Consider the following 17,702-nt stretch of genomic DNA (forward strand, 5'->3'; position numbering starts at 1 on the left):
ATTTTAATTCTGACCGCATCACTTTTTTTCCTCATTGCTGATTTACAATGTGCGATAGCCAGCTGCTTGCACATCTTTCTCTAATAAAACGGCCTTTGCGCGAACACATTAGGCGCACGGCATTTTATTTTGAAATCCCAAAGTCGGAAGCTGCGTCTGAACGCGGCTGCTACGCTACCACCGCTGTGACGTAGAGGACGTGTCTCCTGCAAATGCGACGAGATGGACGTTCTCTGTATTATTAATAGGCGCTTCCTTCCTGTGCTCCCGGTTGTGTTTGGAGGTTTTCCCCGCTGCTGAGTCCGTGTTCTGTTCCGGCGGATCAGCCCGGGCCTGAGGCAGGTCCTGCGGCTGCAGCGGACATGGATTGACCCATTATTCCTCGGAAGGGGGAGCAACCGAGCCTGGGTAGAATTAAGCGTTAGCCGGACAGCCATGGAGGCAGATAGAAGAGCCCGGGACTGCTGTATTACTAGAAACTCCGCTTTGTTCAAGCAGATTGTGTTATAAATAGTTATTGTTTGGGAAACTGGTGGTTTCATATATGCAAATTTTGGGGAAAGCATGCAGACGCCCTGAATATGTCAGCTGTCTGTGCAGAGACCTTAGTGGTTCCATGCTCCCCTTTTTGCAGCTAGAGAGTAAAATTTTCACTAAGCTGAATGTTTGGCGCCATGAAACTGATATAAAACCCATCTGAAGTTGTTATGTGTTTTTAAGTGCCCCCCCAACCCCCTTTCCTTCCTAAAAGGTTTAGGTTGAACTTTGACCCCTGGAGTGCAGCGTTGTCAGCAGGAGGCCCAAGCTTTTAGTTATATGGGAACCAGCTCTGGCTGCAGCAGGACAGCTGTAGGTCAGCAATGGGAGGCTCCGTGTCCTGCTGCTTCTCTCCAGGGGAGAGTCCAAAACTCCACCGGAGACACGTGGACCTGGACGAGTGTCCCATCACCACCACAGAGGACGTGAGCGAGGACACGGGCACCTACCTGCAGCACATCAGCGACAGGGAGCTCCCTGATGGTTGGTTTGGCTCGTGGGCAGGAGAATACCCTCTGATGTTAACGTGTCACCATTAGTTCAATGAAATGTCTCCTTTGCAACAGAATTGGCCCAGGAGGCGAACCCATCGGACCATCCCAGAGCCAGCACCCTCTTCCTCAACAAGTCCCAGACGGATGGTCGGTATTCCTCTCTGTATAGTGCTTAGTTATTATTTACTTGCCTGTCTGACTCATCTCGTCTCGTTCCAGTGCGGGAAAAAAGGAAAAGCAACTACATGAACCACGTAAGTTCATCAATTTAACCTTCGGAAACCCCCAAAATAAACCCGAGGCTAAATTTTTTTTTAATCAAATGTATAATTTCTTGCTTACCGTAAGCATGATCTAAAAATCTATTTCAGTCGTTCGTCTTATGTCTCAATATTTCAGATGATCATAACATTTTAACATCGGAGTTGGGTGCACCGATTGCAGTGATTGGTCGATCACCAGATCGTCTGACCCGATGATTCAGATTTTGTCCGTTAACAATTTTTAACTTTTTTTTTTTCTTTTCTGAAAAATGACTAAATGTAGCGACAAAGTCTCAAAGTTGGCAACAGTGGGGTGACTGCTATTAACCGTACATGTGCAGGCGTGACCCAGTGGGCGCGCATCTCAGTCGGCCCTCTCCCACGGTACAGCAGAAGGGGACTGGCTGATTTTCAGACATTTGCAGAGGTAGAAAAGATCGGTGGATAAGATCGGTTTCACATGTAGGTATCGGCCGATCTCCCTAAATTCAGCACCATTTGAATTTTCTCCCCAACACAAATGGCGGCCCAGTTTGATCTTATGTTTAGGAGTAGCTGATGCGCATTAAATCCCAGTATTATCAGCATGAAGCAGAAAGTAAGCGTTTGATAATGCTGGATGGAGATGTTTTGTATAGGGAAATAGGCATGTAAAAAAAAAAAAAAAAGCTAGGACTTTGTCAACTTGAAAAATCCTTGTTTTAATGCCGATTGTCGTTAACGTCCCAGATGTCCCCAGGACTCCTGACTAAAAAGTACAGCTCTTGTTCAACAATTTTTATCGACGACAGCACAGTCAGCCAGCCAAACCTTAAGAGCACCATCAGGTGGTAAGCATTCTCACCCCTTTCAGTCAAAAGGTTACTAATAAATGCAGAGATATGATAGAAGCTTTTTTTTTCTCCTCGTGTTTTTATTTATTTATTTTTATTAATTCTGTCTTTTCCAGTGTTGCTTTGGCCATATACTATCACATCAAAAACAGGTAGGAAAAGTTTGGAATGTTGTCATGTATCTCTCTCCTTACAGCAAATACTCCCCGCACAATGCTACTTTGACATGCTGGCGTTTGCAAAGCAGCCAATCCGGTAGCACCATATATTTTGCTTGGTGCTGATTTGCTAGGCAGTTATAAATGTTCTCGGTGGAGGTCTTTAACCACCACAAGTACAGGGGGTTTATGGTATTTCTTGTTTGTCCCATTTTTAAAGACAACTCTTGACGTTTAAAAGTTTAGTTCTTTATGGTTTTGGATATATTGTACCCTATAGTCATCATATTGCTGTTTCTGCAGAGATTCCAACCGCTCGCTGGATATATTCGATGAGAAGAAGCACCCTCTGTCGGTAAGTCTGAAACCAAAGGTCAGGTCACTTGTTCAGTGGGATCTGATGAAACCGAGTTTCCCTTCCAACAGAGAGAAAAGGTTCCAGATGATTATTCGGTGGTTGATCCCGAACACAAACTCATCTACCGCTTCATCAGGACGCTCTTCAGCTCGGCGCAGCTCACGGCCGAGTGCGCCATCGTTACTCTGGTAAGCACACACTTCTTGTATTTCTATATGTAAGATGGAAGGCTTCACAGTTTGGGACAGTGGTATTCCCATTTGGATGATTTGTCTCCTTTCAGGTGTACCTCGAGAGGCTTTTGACGTATGCCGAGATAGACATCTGTCCCTCCAACTGGAAGCGCATTGTTCTCGGCGCCATCTTGCTAGCATCCAAAGTCTGGGACGACCAGGCCGTCTGGAACGTCGATTATTGCCAGATCCTAAAGGACATCACAGTGGAGGACATGTGAGTGCTGCTCCTCAACTGGCTTTCTTTTAAGATGGACTCTAGTTTTGAAACAACTGACGAGATCTTTGCGTTGGCCAGGAATGAGATGGAGCGTCACTTCCTGGAGCTGCTACAGTTTAACATCAACGTTCCGGCTAGTGTCTATGCCAAGTATTACTTTGACCTGCGCTCTCTGGCCGATGACAACAACCTCAGCTTCCCTCTGGAGCCACTCAGCAACAAGCGAGCCCAGAAACTGGAGGTGTGTAAAGTTGTTGTTTTTTTTTTTTTCTTTGGTGTGCCTTTTGGCCTTATTTTCGGGCACTAAAAGTTTTGTGCTTACACTTTCCGTAGGCCATATCCAGGCTGTGTGAAGACAAGTACAAGGACTTGAGCAAATCTGCCATGAGGAGGTCAATGAGTGCGGATAATATGATCGGTATCAAGAACTCTCAGGCTGTGCTTTCCTGAATCGGTCAATCATTGATCTTCCTAACCGGACGGAACTACTGAGAAACGATTTTAGAGAAGACAAACACCCCCTTGAGAGATTAATTGTTAATTTTAGAGGCTAAATATACAACACTATAACGTTATTAATCATGTCGTTGTGTTAACTAAAAAAAAACAAAAAAACTTCAGTGGTTTTCTTTTCAAAGCATGACGATTTGGTGACGTATATTGGAGGAAAACGGTATAAATGCTTCCTAAAGTCGCACAAGTTTCTTTGTATCTCCTTTTTAAAATTATTATTATTATTATTATGTAATAGGGAGCAATATCTGGCTGCTGCCATCATGTCCCCGGCAGTATTTACGCGACAAAAACCGTCACGGACTACCCTGTGGCGTAGTTCTGCACACGGACAACAAGACGTTCTGCTTACTGTGTAGGCTCCTATAGCTGTGAAATGTACCAGACTTTATTTAATTCAAATAAATTTCACTCGCTGTTTCAAGTTAGGTGGAAAAAGTGTGTTCAGGTGTTTTTGTTGTTTTTTTTTCTTTCTTTTTTTAAAAAAAAAAATTCAATAAGTAGGTGACTGAAAGAATGGATTGTGGATATATTGTGAAATTTCTTTGACTTTAATAAGTAAATAAATTCTGCAATGTATGAAGTTTAGATTTTTCATAAATGACCTTGTCCTAAATAGTGTGTTTTAATTAGGTACAATTGGCTAAAGTGTTTTGCGTTCCCTATGGATTCAGGTGGGTACTCATTCTTTAGCGGTTTAGAATTTTTGCTAACTTTTCAAAAACATTTAGCACATTTAACTTCCACAAAGTTAATTGCTCTGGACAAATGACAAATCGCTAGTTTTGCAAACGTCGAGCTGAATAAAGTTCAACATCTGTGTCGAAGTTTTAGCAATTTCAAGTAGTCAGATGTGAAAGTTGAAGATTGTTTCTGTTTTTTTTTTCTTCTTTTTTCTTTTAACCCAGGAAGTTTAAAACATACAGTCAGAAATAAAGAGAGCAAGATGTAATCATACATGCAATATAATATTTTAGGGTGTTGCAAGACGTAACTTATGTTAAAATTAAATTGGTGCTCAAGGATTGTCATATTTCAAGGGCAGATATAATTTGAACGAAGCTAGCTCCTTAGCATTATATTCCACTAAATACCTTGTTAGAGTAGCGTGTTAGTGGAACTAATGTTTAGTACTTTAAGGTTAGCAGAACTAACTGTTAGTTAGAGGTGCCCACCATTGACAAAGGTAAAGGAGACATTTTCTGGATGATCTGAGATTAGCTTGTGATTTAAAGAATAAAAGACATGAATCACGGACTTCAGTCAGACTTTCTTCTTGGCAATGGTTCTGCATTTGATAGCCGTGAAGAAAAATAAATTCCACAAATTTCAGGAAGAGAGGCAGCACCCATCCAATCCGAAAAAGATTTAAGTGTTTGGGGGGGAAACGTGCTTTTGTTTTTGTTTTTTTGAATGTCTAAAACACCACAATGGGAGGTAACAAATTAGATATTTACATATCAATTAAACATCAAAATCCAAACTTAATTTTTATTTTTTTCAATCTTATGTGTTATTCTGATCCAGATAGTTCCTAAAGGAGCATTTCACCGTTCACATAAATACTTGACCGCAAAACCAGGTAAGGTTGTAGTACATACGATCAGCCACGGGGGGCCAGTGTTGTCCTGCGAAACCAGATGACCTGACTGCAGGCAGGCGATAAGTCCATGTGTTAATGCGACATCCCTCTGACTCTCTGAGATGTGCTGCAGCTTGCTTATATCACCACTGTGCTCGCATTGCTAAAAGACATCCTCAAAATGTCGCGGAGGATGTTTCGTTTCTGACTTGACCTTAATGACAAATGCATAGAACTGAAAGGGTGTGTCGAGTTTTATCTGTGGAAGGAGAAAAAAAAAGAAAAAAAAGGAAACCCTTGGATATAAAACTGCTGGAGTGAGGTAGATGAAAGCTGTGATAATCTAGAATGAATAGTCCTTGTATGCCTGTGACTGTGTGTCCTGTAGGGATCACAGTGCCAGAGCAGCTTCATTAATCTCCTATCATCATGGGACTTGTCTGAACTCTAAAAAGAGGGCCAGGGAGAACAAGCATGGCCCCCTCCTCCTTCCCCTCCATCTCCGAGGGACTCTCTCCGTTTACCCTCCACACACTCGGGTCACTCCTCATATCACACACTGCTCAGCTTCACAATGTCAGACTACTGCTGCTGCTGCTGCTGATCCGGCACAGAATGAGTGTGATGTGCCGCCGGCGCACATTTTCAGATCTTTTATAACCTTAAAAGTATAACCTTTTTGACTTAGGTTGTGCTGAGTGTGTTGCGTGATTTCTATAAATTAGAAAAGGCAGAGATGTGGGGAAAAACTGCAGCATAAATATTGCTGTCCCTTCTGGAATCTTGAGGGAAGGAACTTTATAGACAATTCATAAAATAATCTTCAGACGCAGAAGGCTAGTGATGAGGTTGCTTGGAAAGCTACTTTTTGCAGACGATGTTATGTTTGCTTCTTTAAGGGGACAAATCATGTAAAAATCTACGTTTTTAGCCCTTAAATACATTTTTTTGTAATATGAGTGTCCAGGAGTAGAATTTTTTAAAATGTTTTCTCTCCCGGTGCTGCGTAGATATCTTTATGTTCTTCTTTTTCTTTTCTATTATGGCGGATCGCAAGCAACTTTCAGGTGCATACCGGCGCCCCCTACTGTACACGAGTTTGTAGCAACACTACGTCCATTAAATTCTATTTCTTTTATTTTGTATTAATAAATAATGCTTTTCTTGTTGGGTCATATTTTTTCAGTCTGATAATTTCCCTCTACTTCCTACGTTTTCTTGGCTATGACATCACCGCTGTGGAACATGACTCCTGGCTAACGAGTTTTGTGAATCCGCCATTTTTTTTCCTTCCTCACAGTAACTTTGTAGTCCACGTTCAGTTGTGTAGAAGTTGCTAACAAGTCAAAATGTTCGGTTCCTTACATGGCCACCCCTCCTCCCCCGGCATTGGAGTCTCCTCGAAGTGTCTGGTTAAATGTCACTTCTCTCGGGAATGTTCCCACGTCCGTGGGTAAAGTCCGTTAGAACAGCGCGACATGTCTTCACCAACCTCCGCCGGTATCAAGAGGCATTTTCCGAAAGACTTCATCTGGTTGAGGGTCAGTTCCTTTTCTCTATGGAAGCAGGGGACGCAGAAAAGCGTCATTAACCAGATGCTAATAACGCTAAAATGACAGCGAAGCTAATTGCAGACATTCATTTTGTGCGTTGATAATAACGTTTGACTAGAAAAGGGCAAAGTGCTCCTTCTGTTGGTGAGTATCCGTCCAGCCATCTTTGTGGATGGGATGGTGAACTTGTGTGAAAAAATATCTGAGCCAGTAAGCAAAGTTTTCTTCTTTTTTTTTTTTTCCTGCCTTACATCTTAAAGTTGGAGAATGCCCAAATCTATATCTAAATCTAAATTTAATGTTTTTTTTCTGGGAAAAACATTAAATATGTTTTTTTTTTTGTGTGTGTGTGTCATCATTCAACACAGCTTTCTGATCCAGACTTCCACTGACTCATGGCAATGCTTCCAGCTCTACTCTGGCCCTGTCCACCGCTGAGCCAACTTCTGATGGTTCATCTCTTCTCCAATGAGCGCGACGTACAATTTGAATCTAGCTTTGCGCCCCTGGCTTCAGGCACTGGAGAAAAAGCAAATACCAGGACGACCAATCTGTCACCACCCCAGCAGTCATTAGCCAGATGCCAACAGTCGGCCAGATCCAGAGAAATGCTAAATGGACCTGAGTCTGTAATGGAGCAGAAGGGAAGGTGAGGAGACTGTATGATTTCTCTGTTTTTACGACGGCGAATCAGAGTAGCTGAGATGTAACGGGGGGGTCTGAACTATTGAAACGCCACACGTGACTGCACTGCGGTGCTGCGCTGGCTGCTGAGAGTAAACAGTTCGTTTTACAACTGCTTTGTCATCACAAAACAACTAATCTATAGACATGTTTTCATGCGCACAGCAAATAAGAAATGTTGGCTGGGCTCTTTTGCTTTATATGTTGCCGTAAAGACAGAATTGCATTACCCTCTAGAGCAGGGGTGTCAAACTCCAGTCCTCAAGGGCCGCTGTCCCGCAACTTTTAGATGTGCCTCTGCTGCACCACCTGAATAGAATAATTAGGTCATTAAGGCTCTGGAAAACTTATCTAGACAAGGAGGAGGTAATTAAGCCATTTCATTCCAGTGTTTTGCACCTGTGGCACATCTAAAAACTGCAGGACAGCGGCCCATATGGACTGGAGTTTGACACCTGTGCTCTAGAGCAGTGGTCCCCAACCTTTTTATTACTGCGAACCGGTCAAGACTTGGCAATTTTGCTGCGGCCCAGGGAGGGGTGGGGAGGAACTGTCAGATAAGCTTTTTTTGTTGTTGTTTGTTTTTTGCCCGATTTTCGCTTTACGACAAGCTTACAACATCCTCCAGTGTGTGGTGTGTTACTTGGTGGTGTGTTGAATATATTCAACATTGTCTTGGCCCGATTATCGCACTCTGTGGGGTTTTCCCTGACTGGGAGCGAGAACGTAGCCTGTTGAATGTGACAGTTAGCCAATCAGAAAGCGTGGTGACGTAAGAACGGAGAGGAATCCTAAACAGTTGACATGGCAATTGAGAGTCCAGTGGACATCAGAGGTGATATGTAACCGAGAGAATCTGGTTAAAGGATTTTAAAAATAAAAGATCCTCCAGACTCAAATAATACATAAAACGGAAATATTTAATTATTTCTTGCGCGGCCCGGTACCAATTGGCCTGGGGTTTGGGGACCACTGCTCTAGAGCATGCAGTGCGGCTCGTTGTGGTCGCAGTTTGGTTTTCACATTGTTGAAGATCTATGAGGTCAAGTCAAAGTGGACAGAATTCATAAAAAGGCCCATATTCCCCCAGGATCTAGGTTTAATGGTCCCCTGTGTGCTGGGATAAGCAGGTGCATTAAAGTTTTGATGACCTGCTGAGCTGTTTTCTAGTGCTTATTTCTGCATAGTTCAACTGATTTTTATTTTTATTTTTTTAAGTATCTAAAGGAAGAAACTTCAGATTTTATTATTGTTTGGTGCGATTCTACCACAGCTTACCATGGGCTCCGAAGTTAGATTGTCAGTAGGGCTGGACTGATTGCTGTTCTCTGGCTGATCGAAGATTACAGATCTTTAAACAACCTGACCTGCTGAGTCTTTTGGTTAAATATAGCCAAAAGCCAGTAAGTCAGGAACAATGGGGTGACTATTGCTCACTGCAAAGGTGTAGACATGAGCTGTTGGGGGGATCTATCAGTCAAACTTTTCTCACAGGAGAGCAGAAGACGACAGCGGTTGATTTTTAGTCTTTTGCTGAGATAGAGAAGATAGGGAGGGAAGATCGACTTCACAGGTAAGTATAGACTGATAACCGTTCTCCCAAAATTAAGGAAATCAGAGCCGATAAATCGGTGCACCCTTGTGAGGGCATTTTTTGCCCACAGCCATCTTCAGGTGAAAAAACAGACTTTGGAGATGTGTGCGAGGAAGTTGGAGTACCCAGAAAGAATAGAGAGAGAACCCATATCTGTCCACCACAATGTTTCAATGCTGTGAATCCACCACGTCCCCAAGTTCCTCAGCTGGACTAGGAAGTGGTGACCATGGAGACTTTTGGAGTACAGTGAATTCAATGTCTTGTTCAAAAAACCAGTTGCATTATTGTGCTGAAAGACGCCAGTAGAAGATGTGTATACTGGTGTCGTAAAAGGATGGACATGGTCAGAGAGTCATTGACTTTTCATCTGACATTGACAAATTTTGGTGAGAATTATCCTCAGTTTCTTGTTCCTAGTGGTCTAAGTTCCTGTGGTCTTCTACTGGTGGGCATATTAACAAGTCATTTTCTGTTTCCGTAAACCTGAGAGGTGCTTGTGCATCAAAATCCCAAAAGATTGTGAGGTTTTTGATTGTGAGTACTCAAACCATGCCACATTCAAAGTCCCTTAAACTCCTGTTCCTTCTCATTCTGATGCTTCGTTTGACAAGCATCAAACGGCAATTTGCCTTCACCAAATCTAGATACATAGAGCCATAGGGTTTCTGCCATGTAATAAGCTTATGAGCTGCTTCTGTAAAGAAGCAATTGATCAGGTGCACCTAATGAAGTGGCTGGTGAGTGGATCTTTATGAGACCTAAACGCTCCATCGAGAAGTCTCGTCGTTCACGTCTGCCTCTACTTTAGTCATTTTGTTCCACTCCCACTCGCTCCCCTTTCATTCTGTATAATCCTCTTTTGTGTGACTCTTTTAAACACTCTGCTTGTTTATTGTAACAATTGGACCTGCATCCATTCCCTTCACAGAGGAAGTAGCCGGATACTTTCGTTTACCATTGCCTGTCACGAAAGAGGCTAAATGTGCAGGTTGTCTTTTCCTGAAATTGCCGATGGTGAAGAGTTTGCTGTAAGAGAGAAAAGCTGGGATGTCTTTCTTTTTGGCCTGTGTGTACACTTATGCATCTCTGCAGCCTAAGCTACAGCTAACAGGATTAGACATGGCTTACATAAACGTCTCCCATGGCAACAGTGCACAGACACCAGGAAAAGACCAATTCGTTACCGGAAAGGGTCGTCCTCACGTTTGGTCCGCTGACTGACGGTCGGTTTTCACACATCTGGAAATTTCCTTCCATTTATCCCATAAGCAAAATGACTGTTATAAATATATATTGTTGGTGCAGAAACTAGATGGAAAAGAGCTTGAATGTGTTTCTCCTAGCTCTGTGTGCAGCTTGCCTCTGTCTGCTTGTGTACACGAGTGTGTTGTGACAGTCTGACAGTGCTGCCTCAGGTTCTGTCCCATTGGATAAACCAAGCGGTTAGAACGCTTCATTTACTAGAATTCCCTCAGGGAAGACGCATCGCTCACCGACTCTCCTAGACTCAGACCCTGAAGGACAATCTCTTCTCTCTTTCTTTTGATCACTTTCACTGTTAGTGGTATCAAAGGCCCTGCTACTTCCTTTAAATTACAAAGTCTTCACTCATTCTCTTTAATATTTGGCAGAATCACTTTTTAAATTTTATGGCTTGGGTCAAATGTTTTGGGTATGGATTTAAAGGTTTTGTATTTAAATAGTTTAGTATTTTTTTTTTGTTTAATTCAATGCTCAATTCAGATTTTTATCCCCTGAAGTTACATTGTTGTTCATACTACTAAATAAGTGTGGCCGCAATCAGACTTCATGCACAAAAGAGTGTAGAGGTCAGACAGCAGCACAACCGTTTACCAAAGTAATGGTGGACGGCGCTTTGTAATGATCAGTTTTAAAGTTGTTTAACACTAGAAATCATAAGATCATAAGATAAAGTTAGCTAAGGAAAAAAAAAATCTCTGCTTGTTTAACTGGTTTGTGTCAAGTAAATCTGGCTTCTTCATTGACGTGAGACAACTATTAGATATGTATCTGATTTAGTATGACATATGGAAGCACAAATCTGAGTCTTCAGGGGATGAAAAGGTTGGAATTGGGCCATGAAAAAGTCGGATATGTGTCACATATGGGCAAACTTAGACTTTAGTGTTACCTTCCCTCGGTCTGCTCCCTTCCACAGATGTTAACAATCACCTGATTACCCTCTCCTGTATCTAATGTAATTTTCCACTCATCCCTCCCATTATTGTCCTTGTTTTCCTTCACAACAGCCTTGCATGTCTTTGTTTTTCTCAGTTATTCAATACTCTCACTTCTGCCTGCATCTGAGGCCTTCTAAAACACAAATATGACATCCTCCTTTCTCTTCCACCTTGATAATTTTGCTATTCTTTCATTTTAGTTTCATCAAACCACAAGTTTTATGTCAGTCATTGTACCTTTAAAGTAACCATGTGGTCTTAAAGTATTAAAAGTGGGAAACAGCTCTTCTTTTGTCTGGTTCTCAAACTCCTTTAGAAAGGGAAATTGATATGTGCATAAGCGCCTCTATATATGGGAAGAATGCTCACATTAAAATGGTATATGTCTGGTGAAATAGTTGTGCTTTTAGGAAAACCTAAAACCATTATTACTGAGAGATTGTAAGGAAGCGTCTTGAGCTAAAGAACTGAAAATGGAAATCAAACCAAAATGGTCATTGTAATCATAATTGTAAACAGGAAAATTAAAATAAGCTATCATTTTGTTGTTTTTAATGACTGAATTCCACCATAAAGGGGTCACGTTGGGGCTTCGACAACTAACTGCCAAGCATGAGGCAGCAAAATCTGTCACAAATAATAACATCATCAGCATGAGTGACCAACCCAAGTTTGTGTCACACTGGTTGAGGAATTTCATCCCATAGCGGTGTGTGGCCAAGCTAGTGACCAGCATAAGGACAATGTATCAGGCTGTTTTGGTTGTGTACGGTTCTATACATTCCACCGAGTCTCCTGTTTCTTAAATAAATAAATTATGATATTATCAACATGTCTTTCTTCTTCTAACTTCCGTCTCCCGATCCAATAAACGAAACCAAACGTTAGTCAGTAGCAGAATGAGCTGTTTGGCATTGGTAGACCCAACGACTGAACTGTTCTGCCACTTAAATGATGTGGCTTCATTTAAGTGGCTTTCCAACAGAGTAAAACCTTTTTCCCCCCTAAGAAGCAACCAACCAAACACCAAATAACTTCTTTATTTTTGTGTTCAGTTCTTTATACCACATAGTAAACACTTTAAAGAACTCTCACAGAATCTTAAATACCAGCTTTTTGATTAGCCAGAAGAAAATCAGTGCTGGCCATTGTTCTCTCCCTCTCTGGCTTTATGGGTATTTCCTCTAATCTTTATCTCCAGCACTGCAAATTGCCTTTATCCCGATATCACTCTGCTGAGTCTTTCTTTACGGATGAACTGCATTGCGCTGATCTGTCACTTTGCCTCACAGTATAACGGAGGCTCTGCAGCCAGTATTCAAATACAAGGCTGTGATCGGTGATAAATTTGTATAATTACACAGAGTAAAAGCTTGTGGTCTTCGTATTGATTTCTTTGCTCATTTAGGGAATTAAGGAGTCTGAAAATTCCTAAGCACAGCAGACAGAGCCAGGGGATTTCAATGTAGAGTCCGTCTTCCAAGGTGCATGCCTACATACGACAGAAATTCTTACTCCAATTGAAATGAGAATTCAGATTTATTACTGTAAGGTTGGAAATGACGTTGGATGTTTCCTTTGTCCTTTCCCTCTCCGAATAAATCAACAGCAGCTGAAATGTGTCTTTCTGACATTGTCTTTCCTGTCCTGCTCAGTGTTGACAGTACCTCTGAAAGGGAAGTGTATGATCGGAGCACCGTGTTCACCTTGAGATGTCTCCCCTGGCACTGGTGTTTTTGTTGACCACAAGGGGGTCTTTAACCTACATAGGTAGCTACATTAGCGGGGCTAAAAGCATGCTGGAAAACAGCCAAGTCAGCAGCGGGATGTGTGCTATGAGCTGAATCCTTTGACATGGAGGTGTGTGTGTGTGTATTTCTGTTGGTGAGTTGTAGAAAATCTTCCCTCAGGCTTTTTCCAAGCTTGCTCCACATGGAAATGGTTTCGATTCAATGTCCTGCTTCGCGGCAGAAGGCTAACACCGTGTGATGAACAGAAGGACTGTAAGAACGCAGCATTTTAAGAATTCAGAGTTGTCTTTTGTTTCAGTCTCATAACAATTGTGATAAGTTGCCACTGCCCTGACAACTCCTGTAGTCTGAACAGATACACCAACCTTCCCCAACTTGCTCAGCTGAAAACGGCAGAACATGGATCACTGAAAGACAGAGAGCTGAGACTGTGGTCAATTCTAATTTGGCTTTGGCCTGCAGCTGATGGCGACGACAACGGATCTGTTGAGTTGCATTGCGCTACTGTCGTCTGGCTGATACCTGATTGCTGCTTATCTGGGATGTTTGCATCGCTGATGACCACATAGGAAACACTGCTGAGCTAACATGGGTCGCCCTCAGACGAGGAAACTTTAACAACAATACATACGCTAATAAGGCTATGACCATGTAGCATACAAACTGTTATAAGTTGAAAAGAAAAGTCTGGTTTTACGTTTGTTGGAAATTATTTAGATTGAAAAAGGATTACATATTTGAGGAGATTAAAAGGCAGCAATTGTTGTCAGGATCTTGGATTGTTTGAGTTTGTTTTGGGATTTGTTAGTTATTAGTTCGGCCTTGTTTCTACTTTTATTTCAGGCCCTTCTTATTGATTTTAGTTATATTTTTTTCTTCTCTTGCAGTCCTTTTCTTAGTAACTCTTGTTTTTATTATGTTTCTTATGTCCAGTTATTTTGTTAGATTTGTTTTCTGATCCCCATTGTACTGTTCCTTGCTCCTATGTCACTTCCTCTCTCCTCAGCCTGCCTTCTGCTCTCATCCTCACACCTGCAACCCATTAGCTAATCAGCCAAGGTCTTTCGTTCAGCCTCACAGTCATTCTCAGTCACTTCTCGCTGGTTTCTCCCATTTCTTTTCCGATTCCCATGCATTTTCCCTGTGTCTCCTTCCCTGGGTTTTCACTGTTGATTACTTTTTGTTCAACTCTGGCTTCTCGTGTTTTTTGTAAGTTATTTTTTCCTTTTCAACTTTTTCTTAAATCTTCAAAACCACTTCCGGTTCCGTCTCTCTGCAGTCGGGTCCAACATCAACCGTTGAGAACATGACAGTTATAAAATGTGATCACCGATGTAATTTCTGGTGATATTCAAAGCAAGTGCCAAGATGCCCAGGTCTGGCAAGTTGCCATTTGAAAGAAAGTCCCACGTTTTAATGACCTAGCCACAACTTAGCGATGGCCTCTGTATCCTCCACCACGTCTCAAGACAAAAATTATGGTGTATCTCAAAGATCAAATGCTTGAGAGTGGATCTGTAGTCAATGAACTCTATATACCTTGGTATCAATACCTTATCAATGAATCCTCCGAGGCTAGTTTTGTTAGTTTGGTAGAAAACGTGGATTGGTGACAAAACAAGCGCAACTTTTTATACCTTCCAGTTTATTGTGCTATCGCCCCATCTTCAGGGTTGTGAGGTAAATTCCAGACCACCACCGATCCAGTACACTGAGATCCGCAGCTTACCTGCTAATGTTAAGACTTCCTGTGGTTTCATATCTCTGGGTGATGCTGGAACGGCTGGTAAGGGTCACGTGTGTGTATGTGTGTTGGTGGTGGGGGTAGGTGCGGGAGGGGAGTAGATGTTTCTAGATAACTGAGTTTCCTTTGGCAGCCAGCCCCAGAAGTGTCACCGCCCATAGACCTCCACTCTAAGTGCACTCAGGTGCCTCCCTGTCCCTGAGCATGATTTGCTCCCGCTAAAAATGGACCTGTCACCTGGAGGATTTTCCAAGAGCAGGCCACAAAATAAGACTGTATGAGAACTGAAGACCCTAATCCTGGCCTTCTTTTTAATTATGAAAAATCAAACTTACGTGTAGGATATTATGGCGATTTAGACAAACGTAAAGTGCCTGCTACTACAATGCTCATGTGCCACTGAGATTGACTGATTAGGGCACCTTCACTTAATAGACTGAGTCATTGATTACAGGCCAAAAAGGGGTCACCTCTGTCTCTGCGGTGCTTTTTGCTGGATTAGATCTAATGAAGCAAGACATTTCAGAAAAAAGCACAGTGTTATTTATATTATTATTATATAGTTTTAACATATGACCTGGGAGTCTGGACTGACTTCATTGTCGTACAATGTCAAAGAAGGATGTTAAATTTGAGTGTGATCCTTTTATACACCAACTATTTAAAGATACATTTTTTAAAAACCTAAATATAGTCATTCTGTATGATGAAGAAAAGTAGAAAAACTGCATATTTCTGAGCTTAGTCTGTGTTAGAGAGAAACCTGAAGAAAGGAGAGAAATGGAAAGCATATTAGTGTGCATGTTGGTGAATGATGAGGTGTGCAGTGGGGCCTAATCTGCTATGTGCCCTGTACAGTGCGCACTCTGTTCACTGAATGTGAATGGGCTGCTGGTGCACAAAACTAAACCATCAACCTCCTTCTATCTCCTGTTTGCCTTGCAGCCACCATTCAAAGTTGCCTGACTGTTTTCAGCATACCTTCCTGTCTAAAAATGAAACCTTTCATATCAGTTTAACTGTCAACACATTTTAGTGCTATTCCTTACATTTAAAGACCTCACAGATTCTTTAAATGGTCTTGTCTTTATATCTGATGGCTAATGCTAACAACAACACCTAGCCTAAGTATTGGGATCGTTTCCTGAAGAGTTTTTGCAATGGTAATTTATTTCAAAAATGCTTGAGGTGAGATCCAAGATGATCATTTTTTCCTCAACCGGAACATTTGAAAAACTACCACGTGTACACCAATATGTTAAGTTTATGCTTAGTTATTACTTATTTTTTTCCTTTCTGCTATAAGTCAAATTTCTCTAAAAATGAATTTAGAAATGAAAAAAAGTGTCATAAAAACGAAGATTTATGACACTGTCATGCAGATCAACGTAAAATCACCATAAATTTTTGACTAATTGTCAAAACGTTTGACTGTCAGACCTGTAAAACTGAATGCTAATGTTTTTATGCTTAATTTTGTTGATTGTACAATACTTGTTTTGCCATTTTAATGTGAAGTCACAGCACAGAACCTCTATTGGACTGGGAATAATTTGGGAGAATCATTACTGTTAGAAAGGTTTACTGTGAGACTTTTCAAAAACCCCTAAGCATGATTCTTCGTCAGTTTGTCCCATTCTACCTCTGTCTGTTTTTGAATGACAGGCTCAAAACAAGCCACTCATTTGTGAACCTTCTGTAATTGTGGCTGAATTAAAACAATTCTGCACAGAAGAGTTGGCCAAAATCTCACACGACGACGTGAAAAACTGGAGACACTGACGGAAGAGCCACTGTACGCAACCAGCCTCAGGTTTAGGACACTTTTTTTTTTCTTTTCCCCGTAGGCGCATTGTATGTGTTGCAACAATCATTACTCCATACTGTACCCTTGTAAGGTTTGCATGTAATGGAAAATTAAGTCATCATTACACTGAAGACATTGATAATCACAATTAATAATAATATTAGGAGGTTTTAACCTGTGACCTGAAACTTTAATTAATGTCATAACAAATTTTTGGAAAAAAAAATAAAGGTAGAGTTCAATTGCACAAGTGACTGCACATCATCCTTCTTTTCTGCATTTGATGGAAAATTCCCATGTTTCCAAAGATGACAATAAAAAGTCACTTAGATGGAAGTATTACTGGCAACTAGCACTTTTTCACAGGCTTTCCAGTCAAAGGCATAGACAGCTTGACAAGCCAGTCAATAGAAGTCAGCAGTGATTATGCAAGTTGCTTATGCCTAATGGGTAAGGTCAGCACATTGCCAGAAATGGGACACATGCCCAGTCTCACACTGGGCAGAACATGTTCCTCGTTCATTCCTCCTGTAGAGAGAGAAACGGCACTGGTGAAAACAGAAAGGAGGTTTAGTTTGCATAACACCTGTGCAGACCAACCTTAGAAATATATTTTATTTTCACTACATGGCATAGGGTGTCATAGCTGTAGTTAAATATCACTTTGTTGCAGCTTTTGCAAAGAAAGGGAAGTAGATTATCTTGTCATCAAGGACATGACAATTGAAAGGTAAAGTAGAATAAGTTTTAGCCAGAGGATGGGGTTTCCGGGATTGGACAATTGCACTTATAGGACTGTTAAGGTCCCTTAGGTCTCCATTAGTCGTTTGGGCGACTGCTACTTTTGATGTGCTTTCTATTGAGGACATCGTGTGAGGTGGTACAGTCACATGTCGAAGGTGTGAATTGTTTTGAAACCTCCCTGAGGAGAAAAATCGAGGCTGTTTCATAGAAGACACCTGAGGCCACCTCCTCTCTTCCTGGTTTATGGCCTCCTTAACTTTTCTTTTGAAACCCTTGTTTTCCTTGTATAGCAAGTCTGCATTACTGTTCCCAAAGGAGTGTCTCTCATTTTACAGACCTAGCCTGAATCACCTGAATCTAAACCCGATGAACTGGCCCTTCTATGTTTTTGTCCATAAGATTCATTCAACCATGCTACACCACAAAGCCT

At 41.6% G+C, this 17,702-nt stretch overlaps 1 protein-coding gene across 1 annotated transcript; it reads left to right on the top strand.

The window, feature by feature from the left end:
* The first annotated feature begins 153 nt into the window (after positions 1–153).
* Positions 154–4,078, top strand: LOC102221213 (cyclin-Y-like protein 1). Its single transcript, XM_005802533.3, has 10 exons — positions 154–1,020; positions 1,104–1,178; positions 1,251–1,285; positions 2,024–2,124; positions 2,244–2,279; positions 2,589–2,640; positions 2,712–2,831; positions 2,927–3,093; positions 3,175–3,337; positions 3,430–4,078. The coding sequence occupies exons 1-10, from the start codon at positions 861–863 to the stop codon at positions 3,544–3,546; spliced, it is 1,026 nt and encodes a 341-aa protein (XP_005802590.1). The 5' UTR covers positions 154–860; the 3' UTR covers positions 3,547–4,078.
* Positions 4,079–17,702: the final 13,624 nt, after the last annotated feature.

The sequence above is a fragment of the Xiphophorus maculatus genome, chromosome 24 (genome assembly GCF_002775205.1).
Source record: "Xiphophorus maculatus strain JP 163 A chromosome 24, X_maculatus-5.0-male, whole genome shotgun sequence".
Classification (NCBI taxonomy): Eukaryota; Metazoa; Chordata; class Actinopteri; order Cyprinodontiformes; family Poeciliidae; genus Xiphophorus; species Xiphophorus maculatus.